The 19,116-nt window shown below is 37.5% G+C and overlaps 1 protein-coding gene and 1 non-coding gene across 18 annotated transcripts in view; both read right to left on the bottom strand.

The window, feature by feature from the left end:
• DLG2 (discs large MAGUK scaffold protein 2) overlaps window positions 1–19,116 on the bottom strand; it is a 2,256,157-nt gene that overhangs the window by 1,126,831 nt on the left and 1,110,210 nt on the right. For 12 of the 17 annotated variants that reach the window (XM_051821188.2, XM_051821179.2, XM_051821160.2 and 9 more), the window contains one exon: window positions 17,758–17,919. In XM_051821188.2, coding sequence (XP_051677148.1) covers window positions 17,758–17,919 — 162 coding nt within the window. The remainder of the gene's footprint in view (window positions 1–17,757; window positions 17,920–19,116) is intronic. The other 5 variants (XM_070076122.1, XM_051821215.2, XM_051821236.2 and 2 more) reach the window with 1 other exon arrangement.
• Window positions 13,160–13,348, bottom strand: LOC127485388 (U2 spliceosomal RNA). Its single transcript, XR_007912464.1, has one exon. It is a non-coding gene; the product is annotated as a U2 spliceosomal RNA (small nuclear RNA).

Here is a 19,116-nt window from a genome sequence, read left to right on the forward strand (position 1 = left end):
TATTATTTGGTCAGAAAATAAAGAAACCCTGTTATCTTGGATAACATGGATGAATCTGGAAGACATTATACAAAGTGAAATATGTAAGGCAAAGAAACAAAATTACCTCATGAGTTCATTCATATGTGAATTTTAAAATGTTGAGTGACCACTGGGACAGGCACTGCAGCACAGCGGGTTAAGCCACCACTTGGGATGCCCACATCAGAGTGTCAGTTTGAGTCCTGGCTACTCCAATTCTGATCCAGTTCCCTGCTATTGTACTTGGGAAGCAGTGGATGATGGAGCAAGTGCTTGAGTTCCTGCCACCCACATGGGAACCTAGATGTAGATTGGCCAGCCCTAGCTATTGCAGACATTTAGAGTCTCTCTCTCTCTCTCTCTCTCTCTCTCTCTCTCAATCTTTCAAATGAATAAATAAATTGAGGTAGAAGGTAAATGGTGGTCCAGGTGCTACAGAAATGTTGGTCAAAGACACAAACTTTCAGTTAGACAGAAGAGTATTTATGCACATCATACAACATAGTGACTATAGTTAACAATACTCATTTTGTGGATGTAAACTATTCTCACCACAATAATAAATAATATATGTGGTAAGGCATATGTTAATTAGCTAGAGTTAGTCATTTCACAATCTATGTATAAGGGGGCTTCAAAAAGTTCATAGAAACTGTACAGAATCTTTTAATTTGATTTTTCCATGAAATTTTGAAGTCCCGTCTGTAATCTAAAATAATACCATACACAGTAAACACATGTGATTTTATCTGTCAATCATTTAAAAAATTGTTTTTAAATGAAAAAGAATTAATGAGCAAGACAGAGCTTAGATTGACAGATGGGCTAAAGGAAGTGGGGAGGAAGAAGAAAAATACATAGGATAATAAATATCTCATCTACAGTGAGTATTGTGGTGCAATGGATTAAGCCCTTTGGAACAACAATATCTCTTATCATAGTGCCTGGTTAAAGTCCCAGCTACTTAGCATTTCAGATCCAACTTCTTGCTTATGCACCTGGGAGACAGAAGATGCAATAATCAGGTATTGCAGCACATGGAGAGTGAAGCAATAAACGGAAGATCTTTCTCTCTCTCTCTCTCTCTCTCTCTCTCTCTCTCTCTCTCTCCTTCTCTCTTTCTTCTTCTCTGTCATTATGCCTTTTGAATAAATATATAAAAATAAATATATTTTTAAAAAACCTCAACTAACAGCTAATGAGTGGTAACAGATGGCTAATATAAAGAAAATATCGAATATTTCTAAGTACAAATTGCATTTAAATTCAAGATGCTCTTTTCAAAACAAATATCATCCAGTCTCTCAATACATACTCCTTAAGAAAACAAAAAGAAAAGAAACTCCATAATCAATTCATCTGACAAATCTCACTACCAAATATGATGAGTGTGTTGAAAGCCCTCAAAATTGTCAGTATCTGCTTTGCTGGAACCCATCTTATCTGATCATTTATTTGACAAAGGAACATCTCTAGTTTCTACAGTTTCCCTTAAATTGCTCAGATTTTTTCTCCCAATTAAATCACCCAGTGACAGCAACAATTCTATTAAGCTACTTTCTTAACTTGCTTAGAAGGCACAGAGATAACAAGGTAAGGCTTACAACAATATAAATCATGTTAATAGACATCACTCAGTGTCTCTGGATCCAAATCAAAATATGAAATACAGAATGACATTGGATGCTGAAATGAAAAGATATCAACCATGTTTCTCTGAGACCTAGATATTAATACTCAGTCACATTTATGTAACAGTCTGCTCAGAGGATTAGTAAAACAGAGGCTGCAAAACCTGGAAATCCTCCTACCCACATTAAGCTAATTGAGTCGGAGACATACAATTCATCATATTTGCAGCCTGATTTATAAGCAACTCACCCTGCCCTGGAGCAGAAAGCAAAATGTTATGAGCTAGCTCTTCTTAAAATTTCAAACCCAGCAAATCTGTACCTGTCAATATCTTAATGGTACACAGAAAGAAGAAGAATCCAATTGAAGTGCACTTCTTTGACCCTGATGAAAATATAAATACCCAGTGCACATTTTATGACTGACATTTCTATGAGTAGTCTAGCCACATATCGGAAACCTTTTGTTCCGGAATCCTATGGAAAATGCATTGTTATTTTAGCAAGTTGATGGGGTAATTTGAAATCACTTCTTTGCTAGGATGAAATTTCCATTCAGCATAAAGAAAACAATCTCATGACAGTTAAAACCTGGATTGCAGAGAGGCAAGTTGTTATTGCTGTTGGCTTGCATAGCTGGTAAAAGCTGATGACACTAACTAATAAAAATAGAAAATTGCCTTAGGAGAATGCATCAGAAGTGTTGAAGGGAATGGGATCAGGTGCAGAGCATGCATTTAGAGTACTCTCCTGCAGCAAACATAAACTCACAACCTCCACCTCATCAGGGCAACCTGTTGATATTTACTGTTGAGTGTTTGAGTGCTGCAGTAGCATTAGGCATCTCTCACAGAAATGATAGATTGGGAGTCTGCCGCTTATTTTTCCTGGCACTCATAGATGATTTCTGCTAGAGAAGGATTAAGCATTCTTTCATAGGCAGTAAGTGTGAGGCAGAGAAATGAGAATCATAGATTCTCAGAAATGAAAGCTTGAAATTCATTCATCTAGAAATTTTCAACTCATGTCTGTCATTAGGGAGCACATTGATGGACTTCAAGTGATCCATGTCATCCCTGAAATTTTATGCAAAATTGTTGAGAATACACACACACACACACACACACACATACACATATATAGCTGGATTTTTTTCTGAAAAAAAAAAAAAAGATCACATCATTCTTCAATTTCCAAAAAGAGCTCATGACTTCAAAATGTTAAAAACCCAGTCTTGGCCGGTGCCGCGGCTCAATAGGCTAATCCTCCGCCTAGCGGCGCTGGCACACCAGGTTCTAGTCCCGGTCGGGGCGCCGGATTCTGTCCCGGTTGCCCCTCTTCCAGGCCAGCTCTCTGCTGTGGCCAGGGAGTGCAGTGGAGGATGGCCCAGGTGCTTGGGCCCTGCACCCCATGGGAGACCAGGAGAAGCACCTGGCTCCTGCCTTCGGATCAGCGGCGGCCATTGGAGGGTGAACCAACGGCAAAGGAAGACCTTTCTCTCTGTCTCTCTCTCTCTCACTGTCCACTCTGCCTGTCAAAAAAAAAAAAAAAAAAAAACCAGTCCCACATCTTATTTCATATATGAATAATCTCTAAATATCTTATTAAGGACTTTCTAGACTCCATCTGAATACCTTCAGTGACAGAAAGCTATCTTCTGAGGTTGTCTGTTATATCTCGGGACTGTTCTTTTAAAAAAGTTTCTTTCTAAAAATCTTATATGGATTTCTGTCTCATTATTCACAGAAACTGTATAGAATATATCTTCATTTTAAAATATTTGAAAACTAGAACTACCATGTTCCCAAAGCTGAGTATTCTTTAAGGACAACATCATTTGTGCCTTCAATGTCCACATCTGACACTCCTCCCCAGCCCATTTGCCCCTCTCTGGAAAGACTTGCTGCCATTCTCTGAAATACACTTCTCTGTACTGCAGACATTGTCATTTGCTTGTTCTTGAAATGACAATTTTATTAATGTAGGCTAAACTCACATTGATTCGGACTTTCAGGACTAATGTAATCGCATACAACTCCTGCTTTATAAAAAACAAAAGAGGGGAATGTTAGTAAAATGGCACAGTCTTATCTACGGTGCAATCTACATACACCCTGACACCATTCGAGGCTCTAGCCCCTGCCACCATTGCTGGAAACCAGGTGGCCACATGGCCCAACTACTGGTGTCAGCCCTACCCCCCATCCTAATGGGATTAGCTGCTCCTACTTCTCTGCCAGTAGGCTGGCAAAGTTTTAAAAGGACCTGCTCCTGAGCACCTGTCTCTTTCTCTCTCCCTCCCTCTGTGTCTCCTGATCTCTGTTTCTCTCTCTCTCTCTCTTACACTCTCCTCTCCCTCTTTTTCCTTCTTCACCCCTTCCCTCCAATCTGTTGAGTTTCTCCCAATAAACTCTTTCCCTTAAAAACAAAAATAAATAAAATCACATTGATTCTTTGGAGTGTTAGACACATTGACAAATCCTTGCTGAACCCATTAGCTTCTTTCTCTTTATTATGTGTTGCTCTTGCCTTCCCCATGCACTGTCCCAAAAAGCAGAAATGATAAAAAAGAGAGTGGAAAGGAAAATGGAGGCTAGAGAAATAGGAAGAAGAGATGGCTGTGACTACAAGGATCTAGGTGTGGGGGAACAGGTACTTAAGCATAATAAAATTCAAGCTGACAACAACAACCTCCTTAATCTGTATTACTACCATAAACATATTTGTTATTATCCTCAGTGTATGAGTGAGGAGACAAGGAGGTTTAGTGATCTCTCAAATGGCAGTCTTCTACAGACAAGCCCAGCTCTTAACCCCACACTTCCCTGCAGGTCTGCTAAAGCACCTGATAAGAGAAATGACAGCATCTTCACTATGCAAATTGCTCTTTGTGATGAGGATCCTTTGAATTTTACGCTCACAAAACTTTCTCATCAATGGTTGCGTAAGCACACAGGAGAACACCAGAGCTTCTGAATGGGGAGGCAGCAATTATTTTTACTGATCAAACTTATGTGTACCATTTAGTTGGAGAGTTTCGGGATGAGAGATGTTTGTCCAATGACAATAATCTGAATTTGCCCTTTAGTAAAGCTAAAATTTGAAATAAAAAGTAAATGATAGCAATTTCTAGCAACATCCACTAGAAATTGCAAGAAATAAACTCTGTGACCCATTTGCTCTGTACTTTCCTTGTGAAACAGGGATAAACTTGAGGGTGGGAGTCTGAAACCCAGATTCTTGTCTCAGCTCTAATGTAAACTATATGGCTTCCCTGGGAAAGTCTTGTAACATCTCTCGTTCTTAATTTCTTTGCGTATTAAGAATGTTTTTAGGATATATTATTTCAAGTGACCCTACTCAGTTTTAAATCTGTGGTTTTATAAGGCTTACTATTGAATACAGGGTCATCTGGCTTTTGGGGGACTTTATTGCTGAACTTAAAGACTGCTTGCCTGGGTCCATGAATTACAACAGATGTCATGTTGTTTTAGAAGGAGCTTGTTTTTCAATTAATTTAAACATAGTAGTCTCCACCCCCTTATTTCACTTTCTATGGTTTTAGTTAAATATTAAGTGGAAAGCTCCACAAATAATGAATTCATAAGTTTCAAATTGTTCACTGTTTTAAGTAGTATGATAAAATCTGATACTATCACACTTTGTCTTGCTTGGTACATGATTCATTCTTTTTGTTTAGTGTTTCCATGCTGTGTACTCTACCCACTCCATTAGCCACTCAGCCATCTAAGTTATCAAACCGTCACAGTATCCCAATACTCATACTCAGGTACCCTTTATCTTAAATAATAATGATGATATATTGTTTTAATATTCATATTTTATTATTACCTTTTTCAAATTTTACTTATTTCAGAAACAGCAAGTGTGAGTCCTTCCATCTACTGTACACTCCTCAAAGGCCCATATTTGGCTGAACCAAGACAAAGTCAAGGGCCAAGAACTCAATCCAGGTATCCCACCTGGTTAGTAGGGAACATAGTACTGGGGTCATCACCTGCTGTCCCCTAAATGTGCACATCAGTGAGAAGCTGGAGTCAGGAGCAGAGCTGAGTATCGAACCTAGGCACCCTCATATGGGATGTGGATGTCCTAACCCAGAGTTCTAACTGTAAGGCCAAACACCCACCCTAGTTATGCTGAAACTCTTACTATGCCTAACTTATAAATTAAACTTCACCATAGGTATGGAAGCATAGGGAAAAAAAATCATAGTATATATAGGATTTGGTACTATCCAGTTTCAGGCCCCCACTGAGGATCTTGGTATGTGTCCCCTTCCAACAAGTGGGGACTGTTGAATGAGGAGTGGCATTTATGTTTTAACTGCTGATAGCAGAGAACTATGTAAACTCTAGGAATGTGATTTTTAAACGTTTTATGTTTCTTGTTTATAATTAAAAGCTGGTAATATAAATGTTTTGTAGTTCACTAAGAAAATAAACCACTAAATAAACAACTTATCAAATGTTTTCATATATAATATGAGAAAAAGAAGCCAGAAAATCTCTAGAGCAGCAGTGCTGAAGTTCAATTACTATAATTTCAAGATGATTTTTACAAGCTGCCTATGTACCCTGTTGCTTAATGGTCCTTAAGCTTCAGGGAGGTGGTGTGTGTGTGTGGGGGGGGGGGGGTTGTTCTTCACCAGTATTATATGTAAAGGGACTTCAATATGCACTTCTTGAGTTCATTTTAAATGAAAGTACCTGTGACCCAAAATCAGCCACAAGCTCTAACATACTCAATGTTCTGCCAGTTCAGAAAGAACAAATCATCTGCCTTCAGTGTGATTTTGGTGAGTCAGCTGGCCTGGGGGAATCTATCCTGGGAGCTGCATTGGAGTTAAATCTGCTCACTAAACACTGGAAGTTCTCTGTGAATTGAAAGAAATCAATTCAGCTTTCTCTGTCATGTTTTCTTATCCAATATTCTCTCTTAAATAAGTATCATGCGGTTTCCTTTGTACAGATGCCTAAAAATAAATATAAAAATTGCTTTCCATAATACTTTTTGTACTGATTGAATAAGGTTAAATAAGTACCTTGTTATATAGCTCCTACTCACTAAATGACCCATTTAATGGGAGAGACTTTACCTCTTCTTTAATTCTCTCAAAAGCAGGTAACAAGAGGAACTTATCCAACAAACACCGCAGCACTGTGGAGTTCAAGACATCAGTTCTCCCAAGTCTATTTGTAGTGGTCACCTGCAGAAGCATTAAAATTCCAGAGCTCCAGGCTTGGTGAATTAGGAAGTCTCTGGGTTTCTGTACGATTCTGATATGCATCAAAGACTGAAAACCACTGGCTTCAATAACTTAATCAGTAGGAACAGAAGTTTTAACAGTCAATGGAAAGAGAAAATACTGGTAGTTCATGTTATAAAAAGGCTTCGCCATTTCTGAGGGTCAAGGGTTTTCTTCCTTTACTTCTCCTCCTAATTTACAATGTGGGAAAGTTGGATCAGATCAGTGATTTCCTGACTTTCTTGATCTTGATGACAATAATAAATAAATTTGTCAATGTGAACCAGTGCACACCCACACACCTCTACACTAACCTAAAACAAAGATTTTTACTTTCTGTTGAGAACTTCCACTTTGACTACGACCTTATCTAAATATGATCAGAGTTGGAGAACTCAAAAGGCTTCCATAGCCTTGGCAGCTCATGACAAGAGCCTAGGGTGATTACTGAGGCCATAAACAAGAGTGTCAATTTGTTAAGTCAACAACAGGAGTCACTGTGCACTTACTCCTCATGTAGGATCTTTGTCCTTAATGTGCTGTACATTGTGATTTAATGCTATAACTAGTACTCAAACAGTATTTTTCACTTTGTGTTTCTATGTGGGTGCAAACTGTTGAAATCTTTACTTAATATATGCTAAACTGATCTTCTGTATATAAAGAGAATTGAAAATGAATCTTGATGTGAATGGAAGGGGAGAGGGAGAGGGAAAGGGGAGGGTTGCGGGTGGGAGGGAAGTTATGGAGGGTGAAGCCATTGTAATCCATAAGCTGTACTTTGGAAATTTATATTCATTAAATAAAAGTTAAAAAAAAACTACCAATCAAATTTATTTCACATCTATTAGTGGGTTCAGTTGTAGTTTGAAAGCCTGGATTTGCTTATTTATATACTTTACTTCTGTTTTAAAATTGTAAAAGTCTCATCTGCTGAATAATATAACTGTGACTAAGAGTGAGAGGTCTAACATTAGTTTAACTGGACTAATATCTCACATGCATAGGGTATGAACTGTGTTACCTTAGAAAAGCATTTTAGCCACTTTGTGCCAATTTTTCTCATCCATAATGCAGGAATTTTAAGAAAACCTATCGCATGATGCTGTTGAGTGGGGTAACCCAAATACGTAAAGCATTTAGAATATAGGCAAGAGTATATATTTTTTTGACAGGCAGAGTGGACAGTGAGAGAGAGAGAGATGGAGAGGAAAGGTCTTCCTTTTGCCATTGGTTCACACCCCCATCCCCACCCCACCCCCCAGAGTGACTGCTACGGCCGGAGCGTTGCACGCTGCGCTGATCCAAAGCCAGAAGACAGATGCTTCTCCTGGTGTCCCATGGGGGTGCAGGGCCCAAGGACTTGGGCCATCCTCCACTGCACTCCCTGCCCACAGCAAAGAGGTGGACTGGAAGAGAGGCAACCGGGACAGAATCCTGCACCCTGACCGGGATGGAACCCGGGGTGCCAGTGCCGCAAGGCGGAGGATTAGCCTAGTGAGCTGCAGCGCCGGCGGCAAGAGTATATTAAGAACTAAATAAATACTGCATTTTGTTCTTCTTACTACTGTTCCTAAGACAGTTTGAAGACAGAAATCTGGGAGAGCAGGCATGACTACAAAGAAAAACACATTAAACTGAATTTTAGGTCTTAGCCATTGCCTCATATCCTCTCCCCTCAGGAACATAGTTTTGTTGAACAACTGTAAATCAACAGAGACACTGTTTGTACAGCCAGAATCTTGTCAAAGAAAATCCTAGGGTAATATATACCTGATTTCAACAACAAACAATTATAGCATATGAAATGGTGCTAGAGTAATTACTTATAGTTTATAGACATGGAATGATCTGTATTCAGAGTTAGTGGAGTATGTTTTTTAAACATACTGCTAGATGTAGAACAAAACCGGTTCTATTTTCATGGGTTAATAACATCCTCTAGATTTTTAGAATAGTTAATGTGTGAATTCTGTATTTACTAAATGTCTCTATTACTCTAGATATATCTTACTTACTAGATATCAATTTGCCACTATGAAGGAATGCTTTTTAATTTTTAAAGTTATAATTATAAAATAAATGTACCTGGAATTATAAATCTAAATTAATGCTTTCTTCAAGTGGCCATTTTGAGAGATAACATATATGTTCTAACATCTTCCATAACTAACCCACAAAGGAAAGTCCATGTTTTCATGCCTTAGTAAATTCTTGTTTGGTCCTCTCAGAACTTGGATCATGAACCCTAACTCACTTGGAGCTTGGATCTTGGAAGCCTAACTCACTTGCTATGTACTTCAACTGAGCTAGCCCAAGTGACAGTCACTTTAATCGAGGGGGAGGGGGACAAAATGTGGATAGTGCATACTTGCTTCATTGAATAGTGTAAATTCATTTTCTCAAGAACAGCAAGGATGGGAATATTATAATTTTTATTGAGAGTTCAAAGAGATCATTAAATTTAGATTTGCTTTTTACTCTTACTTTTTCTAATTTTTAGATGTAAAATGATTGCCATTTATTGAGCACTGATTAGGTACTAAGTTTTTCCACAAAGATTTTCAACATGCTATTTCAAATTCCTGTAGCACCTCTAAGAATACCATACTAGTGTTTCCAAGAGGAGAGAAGTTAACAGACTTGCTTATAGACAGAGATAAAAAGCATGAGAACTACAAGGTCAACACAACTAAGTCAGATCTAAAGAGCATCTGCTTTCCACTACTGTATCTGTTAATATTTTGGGGAATTAGCTGAGAAAGAGTTAAAAAAAATTTCCAGCCCTATGGGTGCCAAAATTTATTGACTAATCTACCATGTAGGGTTTGGAATAACTTCAATATTATCTTTGTTAAGCAGAAAGAATTGAAAACATGCTCACTAAAAGGTTTCACCTCCAGACATCTTTTCAAAGGGGCAAGGAGTAGGAGTTATTTTAGGGCAGGAAAACAACAGCAACATTAGCAACAGTGATGACAGGGATTCTTTATTGATGGGCAGCCTCTGTTCGCTTTAATAAATTATTTCTAATTGTTGCAGAAAGCCCGGCAGTAATGAGGTCTTAGTCTTGAGAGAATCGTCTGTGTAACTGAATTAACTCTTTAGAAATATCTGCAGCTATAAGTAAGGACTAAGAACATTTATTTGGGATTATTATAAATGGTCCATGTTTCTATAATTTATTAATCCTTTAATAAACATAAGAACCTAATATTTCTAGAAAAGCTCATTATTACCATCATTGTTATTACATAATGAAAAAAGCAATAGATTTATATATCATCCCACAAGCTCATCTTGCTAAAACTCATGGAGGAACCCATTAACCCTTAGTATGAAAATAATTCTTAAATTTTGGTATGTTGTTGCAGGTCTATTCATTTTCATTTTCTTTTCCCCTCTTTCCAATGTCTGGCCTAAGTAAGCAGAATTATTCGGGGTGTGCTGTTGTTACCCTTTCCAATTAAAGATAATTGAAGTAAAAAATACTCCATTTGCATAGAATTTTGATCTGTGCTGGATTCTGCATATGTCTGTCAGGGCCATATTTTACCCAACCATATTCTCTCACCAAGGGCCGGGCCTGGAACAAAATGCATTATTCAAAAATATGCAAATCTCTGCCAAACTCTTCTTATGTTTTTATTAGCTAAGGGCTTCTCAATTTAGTCTCACAAATCTCAGTTTCTTCTAAGACCAGATGCTTCTGGAATCATCAGCTCAGCTACTTCCACCATCTAGTGGCCAGAGAGAGAAATGAAAGGTCTTTACATATTTGAAGATGTCTCATTTTCTAAAGTAGCAATGGTATTACTAAAAACATCAGGTCTAGAAAGAAAATAATAATGTTTTTAAACTATGTTCAGGATATCATTACCATTAAGGTCAAAGGTATTTCAAAACATTTCTTTATTCTTTCTTTAAAAGTAAATTGTTGAGGCCGGTGCTGCGGCTCACTAGGCTAATCCTCTGCCTTGCGGCACCGGCACACCAGGTTCTAGTCCCGGTCGGGGGGCCGGATTCTGTCCCGGTTGCCCCTCTTCCAGGCCAGCTCTCTGCTGTGGGCAGGGAGTGCAGTGGAGGATGGCCCAAGTACTTGGGCCCTGCACCCCATGGGAGACCAGGAGAAGTACCTGGCTCCTGCCTTCAGATCAGCGCGATGCCCCAGCCGCAGCGCACCAGCCGTGGTGGCCATTGGAGGGTGAACCAACAGCAAAGGAAGACCTTTCTCTCTGTCTATCTCTCTCACTGTCCACTCTGCCTGTCAAAAAATAAAAAAAATAAGAAATAAAGTAAATTGTTGATCAAGTAATAAATATTTTAAAACATCTGCTTATTGGCCAACACAATGTTAGACCTTGTAGAGAAGCTTCCTATTATGAATGTATAAGATACAATCTCTTATTTCTAATATAACTTAGTTAATAAAATAAAAAGGGCTAAATGTGGTCAATCACCCTCTGAATGCTTTGGTTTCCTTAGTAAGTCCCTCTTTCTCCACTCAGCCCCTAGCATGGGGGTGGGGGTTCCTGTGTCTCATTCCTTTGCATTCTCCTCCGCTTTACTGAGCAATTCCATCCACACTCACACCTTCAACTACACTGAAGACTCCCAAGTTCTCCTTTTCTGTATCAAATCTCTCTAAATTTCCAGATCTTTATTTCAAACTTCCTGTTGAATACTTCTTCCTGGGTACCCATAAATAATTCAAACTCAATTATTTGAATCTAAATTCAGAATCTTTCCTTACCTCCACCCCATGCTGCTGCTCTAAAATCTATTTTTCCTCTTGTTTTATTGATTGCATTTCATGATACTTCCCTTACCCAATTGCTCAAATTTTTAAAAATTATGGATTAACCTCTGTTTCCAGCTCCTCTAACTTCTATACTTAATAAATTTTAAAGTGTTAATCATATCTTTTCCTAAATAAGCTTTCCTATATATCACACACTACACACCAAATGTCTCTGCTTTATCTCAGAGCATGCCCATCTCCTAAATTTTATTTAAAGCCCTTGATTCAGATATCTCCCTTTCCAATTTTTCGTTCACTCTGCTACAAGACATGAATAATGGTCTAGTTTGCAAATTAGACCATGTTATTCTCCTTCTCAAATTTTGTAGTCATCCTTCATATTATCTATAAGGTGAGGTTCAATTTCCACATAAGATCCTGCACTTCCTATTCCTACCTATCTTCCTTGCTTTAAGGTATGTTTCGACCTGTCCCATGCTGTTTTCCTTAATCCTTATTTCCTCTCCCTCTGTCCTGCTCAACCACCTGTCATTCTCAGAATTCTTCCATACTGTTGCACAGCTGCTGGAGTCCAAGGCAACCTTGACCTTCCTCCTTTATCTACTACTTCTTTCCAATAAAAAAAGATTTCATTTTAATTGTTTCTCTAACCACGCTTATCCCCACATCTCCACTTCCAAAGGATATTAAACAATTTTTCCTTAATCTTATAAAAAATTACATTTTCCTTGACACATTTTGTATGCACACAAAATGCATACAACATGGCATAATGAAATTGGTTTTGCTCCAAAGCCTATGATGTTTTATAATTACCACAACTTTCTACATGGAAGTAATGAAAGCTTAGACTGAGATGATAGCTGTGTATACAAAAAGAAAGTTGATAAAATTAAGATATTAAAATAAAGATATAAGATTAAGGTGAAAAATAACCCCAAAGTTTTCATTTTAAGATATTTGAATAATAGGTATATATACTACTCTTAATAAGAAAACATCAAAAGCAATAAGGATAGCCACAATTTAAAGATTTATTTATTTTTGTATTTATTTGAGAGGAGAGTGGCAGAGAGGGAAGGAGGGAGAGAGAAGAGGGAGAGAGACAAAGAAAGAGATATCTTCTAACTACTGCTTTACTCCTCAAATGCTACAACAGAGGGGAACAGGACAGGCCAAAGCCAAGAGACACGAACTCTATCTAGGTCTCCCACATGGCTGGCAGGGACCCAAGAACTTGAGCAATCATCATTTTTTTGCTTCCTAGGCACATTAGAAGGAAGCCAGATTGGTAGTTTAGTAAGTAGGACTTGAACCAGCACTCTGATTTGGAATACAAGAATCCAAAGAGGTGGCTTAACCCTCTGTGCCACAACACTTGCCTTGGGAATAGCCATTTTTGTGTGTATATATTTCTTGTATGTGAAGCTCTGAGTCAAGAGCCTATGCACATTTTTCTTACTTAAAATTCACATGAGTAGATGTCATTACTCTGCAATTAAAGAAACTGAAGCTTAGAAAAGTTAAATAACTTGAGCAAGCTCACCTAGCTTGTAAGTAGGGAATCAGGTATTTTAATCCGGTTGAGTCTAATTTAAGGGCCACGATGAATCCTAATGCTGTACTTTTCTACACTTGATCTTAGCCAAAAGGCCGAGAAGCGATGTACTTTTCTATTCTTTGTATCAGTTATGATCAGTGTGTCTGTTATTCTCAAAGTATATGTGCCTAACTAAAATTTCATTTAGAAGGGTTCTATGAACAAATATGTTTGAAAAATGGTCTGTACTAATTACATTTTCATCTAAAAAGTTTATATTACATATTATCATAGTAAAGGCTCTGAGAAATTCTTCAATATGCTAATAATATTTACTCTTCAAATTTAGTTAAGCAGTTATTTCTATATTTTCTTTATAGTTCTGACAAAATACCACCAAAATACTTCTGGACATGCTTTCATTGTAGATACAAATAAGAGAATATAAAGAAAAACAAAATAAAAATAAGAAATAAGATTTAATCTAGTTCATGAGAACTTACGTGTTTATCAAAAACAAGAAAAATCATTTATATAGAGGAAACTGCATAATAGAGTTCAACAAAAATTATTCTGAGCAACAGAAAAAGGTATATTTAAAATATGCTGGCTGTAGTGCACATCAACTCCCTGTGCATTGGATGTTGTGACCAGTGGGGTTGGGCAAGAATTAATACGAAAGGCTTTATGGAGGAAGAGTGTTTAGTGTACTGCTGGTTAAACTGCACTTGCCAACGATCAAGATATAGCAACTCTAGTAAGAAACAGTGGAGTAAAATACATTTTGTTATCCTGCTGTCTGCAGTTCTGTACATTGCCTTCTTCAAGTCTGAGCTTCCCTCCCATAACTTCCCAAACTTGCACTGTCAATAGATCCTCCAGTGTTTTTCCACATATACTTAACAAGTGCTCAGATGTCTGAGAGTATAGAAGTCCACCGCAACATCACATTCTCCTACTTCCCAATAAAGTGTCCCTGAATTCTTTACAAAGAAATCAGACTCCTCTGATTAAAGTAATTCACATTATTCTATGAAAGACAGTTGTAATTTTCCCTGTAAATAGTCATTGAATCTAAGAATCTGAGATTACTTTGATCATAAGACACAGCAATTTTTAATGAAAAATTTAAATTGAAATGTCAGTTTCAAGATACCATGGATTTTAGGACACATCTAAATTTCAGATATATTAATATGTGATAAAATATGAGGTTCAGAACTGATAAAATTCTGTATCAGAGATGAATAGATAAAGGAGAAAAGGACGATGGTAATTTCTCTCTTTCTCTCTCCCTCTCCCTCTCTCTCTCTCTCCCTCTCTCACATTTTTCTAACATATACTCTGTACAAGATATTCTGATACATGTGTTGGGGCCCTACAGTATTTAAGTTCAAAGAATTTGAGTTCCCATTACAGAGTAAGAATAAGTAACAAATAATTATAATTTGGTTCACCCAGAAGAATAAAATAGATACATAAGATCATGTTTTAGTGTTTGTTGTTTCTCCAACAACTTGTAGGCACTCAGTATTTACTGAACTGCCCTAAACTGAGCAGAAAATTCTTTTGCTTTTATACAGGCCAGTTTCTTTTTTGGAAAAGTCTAGGTATCAACAGAAGATAAAAGCATCCCCATATTCAGGCAAAGAATATAAATTCCCTTAAATTCACTGCTAAATTGCATTTCTCCTTCCAATGCCACACTTCACACTGGCCAAGCCACTCTAATGAAAACAGGCCAAGCAAGTCTATCTATCACCCCTGCAGCCGGAGTGCACCAAAGACATGAATCTTAGAATGGAGGCCTCAAATGATGTCAGATGATGGAAGAAACGCCAGTCAAACCTGCAGCACTGACATTACTCAGCTCATGATTCAGAGCCTGCTCAATGTGACATTGAAAATGTTAGCCAACAATTGTATGCTCTATTTAGGCAAACTATGTGGAAATCCCTAATTTATATCAGAGAGACATATTTTTTTCCAGGAGGATTCCGGAAGCGTTATCTGATTGTGGGCTTTGCCTCATCACTCTTCTCTTTATTGTTTGACCCCAAAACACTAGACAGATCAAAGGCAAACAGATTGAAAATATGACAGGTCTAATGGAGATTTTGTACCTTTACAGCATTTCCCTGATTCTAATAAGGCTTTCATTATGGGAAGACAACACATTAGACTTTAATCATGGCAAGTTTTCCAAACACTTGAACTGTGGTAGCACAATAACTCCTTAACAACTTGCAAAGAAAATGTGTCTGATTGTTATAAAATTGTGTACTAGAATCTGATGTTGCAATGTTGTGCTGGAGTTATATGTGTTTGCCTTTCCAACTACACTCAGCAGCTTTAGGTTGGTATCCAGAAATTCACCCTGATGGAAGTATTTACACCACAAAATTGATAAAACTTACAACTTTTTTTTCCCTACACATTTATCTCTATTACTATTGCTGACAGAAGAAAGGTATACAGATCTTCCTCACTAAGACCACCTAAAAGCACTCTCTATTTAGAATAAACACTACTCCATAAGAAAAATATTCCTGCCCCAAAATAGCTACCCTATGTCCTGGGTGTAGAATCCTTGGATAAACTCACCTTTCCCCTACCTCTTCTTCATACCTTTGGATCCACACCACAGAATTGATGATTCCAAAAAGAGAAGAAACCCCTTTGACCTTGGTATTTCATATTAAGGTTTGTGTAGATTTTCCTGTTTATTGGTGGCTACTTTCTAAAGTGATGTGCAGTGCCTTCCATAAGATGCATCATTACTGTAAAACTACAAAAACCATTTAATATTTCATAAAAAACAGAGAAATAACTTAGAAGGGAGACGGATACAATTGAAAACCTAAGCTAAGGTAAACTACTGAAGGTGAAGACACTTAATTTCAATAAAAAGTAGCCTCCTAGTGCTGCTCCTCAATTTTTAGTAGTCAGCACACAAAATATGGATCAGCATTTATTTTCAAAGATGAAAGGATTCCTAAGAAAGGAAGATATTCATCTGAACACAAAATAGAGACATCGAGTGCTAGAATTAGGATCTCAGACACAGTTTTATTGACCTTTCTGCTGAAGAGGGAGTTTTTTTCTACAAAACCATTGTCAGATCATCACCTAGGCCTGGAAGACTTCAAGAGACCAGGAATTCCTGCCCCATGAATTGGTATGCACCTTTCCTTGGATACAGGTAACTATCAGCAGCTTTTGTCTTAACAATGATCCCAAATATTGATTTTTGTCAGTTATGCACAGGGCATCTAGTCCTGCCTCTGTACGACACCAGCATTACATTGTTCACATGGCCATCTCTTGAGGTAAAAAGGTAAGCCCCCTGTTCCCAATCTCTTCTTCTTCGGGTAAAACATACACATTTCCATCAGTCATCAAATGATTTTCAAAGAAACTCTGGAAAGACACACAATGAATCCAAGAGGCATGATACTTATATATATTTTACACATTAAATGCTATTTTCAGGAATTTGACATTAGGTTATTATAGGTGATAACCATAGCTAGTTTGATACTACAATTTTTGTATACTAAAGTATTTAAAATGTACCAAATCTGGAACAGTATTAAACATAATTTAACTTTTTTTATATTTTGGCCGGTGCAATAAGATGTCACAGAGCACTGGAACCATTTTTAAGACCTTATTTTTTTTTAATGTGGGGCAAAGGTATATAGAAGTGCTGGTGAAATGAAATGTTCTATAATAAAATGAAAATTTCTTTAGCAATAACTAGAGGGTTAATTGAAAGAGGTTTTTTTTCCCATTCCAATTCTCTTCTAATTTAGTATTGGATCTACTTCTATTTTCCTTCTTAAACTTTAATCAACATTTTTAAGTTTTTATCAAAAGCCTAAAATCCAGTAGTACCAGCCCTGTGAAGAAAAGGTGGAGGAATTTGCAACCAGGGAACACAGAAAATTCATGTTCTCATTTAATTGTCCTTCTTGTCAAAATATAATATACCAAGAAATTGCCTAAATTTAAATCAAAAAGGAGTGTTGGGGAAAGTAAGACACCAAATACAAAGAAATCTTATAAACAATTTGCCCTAGAATAAAATAGAGGCATTGAGGAGCCAATTCACACATTTTCCTCTTTAGTTTAGACTGCAAGGCAATTTTAGGTATGATCATGTTATATTTATTTGCTTTGTTTTATTTGGGACCAGGAACACTAATGGAAAATGAGCATTTGAGCAGAAGCTTGGTGTACGCCTGGGTTTTTATAAAAGTGTGGTTAACTTCTTTTCATTTTCAATTTTTCACCCTTGGCTCTTTTCTTAGCCTATTTACAGCAACTAAAAGGATTTCCAGACATTCAAAAAAATTGCAATAAAATACATCCCAGAAATAGTACATTAGCTCCAAGACCACAGGAGGACCTTCTGAAAACCAGTGACCACTAACCTGTTTTAAAACAGCATTGTTTTAAAACCATTAAACATCTCAGCATTAAAGACCAACCGCTGTTGTCATCAAAAAGTGTAAAGAGAAATATAACTGACCTTCAGAGGAGAAATATGAGACTGCAAGACATATCCATGGACATTTTCTATTTGGGACAGGTTCTTTTCTGACACGTGCACGAGTTCCGGGCCCCTTACTTCGTGGGTTAATCGAGGTAAGGAATGATCATGTGGAGCGTCCTCATCTTGGTATCGATACTTCTAGGAGAAAAGGCAAGAAAGAAAAAAGCATTAATGTTCTCAAATGGTACAGTCTGTGCTTCATATTGTAACTTCATTAATAGGACACAGTGTATACCTATTGTTGACTCAATCGAGCAGGCTTCTGAGACTCCTGAGTTGGTCACCACAACCCATCAAGTGCAAGCACAAATGAACCAAATCAACCAATGTTGATGACTTATGTTTGTCCAATCACATAGTCTCTTTGGCAGCCAAGGTTTTGACACAGTGGGTTAAGCTGCCACCTGAAATGCTGGCATCCCTTTTGCGTATCAGCTGAAGCCCTGGCTGCTCCACTTTCAAGTTATGTTATCTCCTTACTAATGTTCCTGGTAAAACAGCAGAAAATGGCTCAAGTCCTTGGGCCCATACCACCTACATTGGAGACCTGGATGGAGGTCAAGGCTTCTGTCTTCAGCCTGGCCCAGTCCTGGCTGTGGTGGCCACTTGGGGAATGAACCAATAGATGGAAGATATCTCTCTCACTCTCATTCTCTCTCTCTCCTCCCTCCCTGTTCTCCCCGTTTCTCCTTCTCGCTCTGTAATTCTACTTTATTTATTTATTTATTTATTTATTTCTTCATATTATTTCTGTTTATATGCTATAGAGGGATGACTACAAATGAGACTGAGAAAATTTACTTCAGTAGCTGAAGAGGTAACTTTCCAAATGAGCAGAATAGCTAAGAATGTGCTAAAAAAAAGTCTAGGTCATGAATGGGGAAGAAAAAAAATGCTGAGCAAGAAAATGGATTTCTGGTATATGCCACTCAGAAAACTTCATTTAGTTTTGCAATTTGTGAAAGGTTCAAATTCCCTTGGAAATGAGAAATAAATGTCATCCATATTATTTATATTAATCTCAAAGAAAAGACAACTTTCTCTTATGTTATCCCATAGGAGGAGTGTTGATTTGGGTCAGATTCCAGGATAAAGATCACAACTTCTAGGAATGCATCTCAGTTTTAAAGACTTGAGACATAAAGGGTCTGCCTATTTTCAGATCATTCCCTGAGATGAAATAGACAATAGTCCCTTCTCTATTGTCCCCCTTATCTCTTAAGCATTTTCCCTTCTCTTGCCTCAGATAAAGGTCATTGTTTGAATCTTGTAAGCAGGTCTCAGGAAGCTAACTTGAAGGGAAAGGTTAAAGAGTGGTCTGTGGATGTTGGTGGT

The sequence above is a fragment of the Oryctolagus cuniculus genome, chromosome 1 (assembly GCF_964237555.1).
Source record: "Oryctolagus cuniculus chromosome 1, mOryCun1.1, whole genome shotgun sequence".
NCBI lineage: Eukaryota > Metazoa > Chordata > Mammalia > Lagomorpha > Leporidae > Oryctolagus > Oryctolagus cuniculus.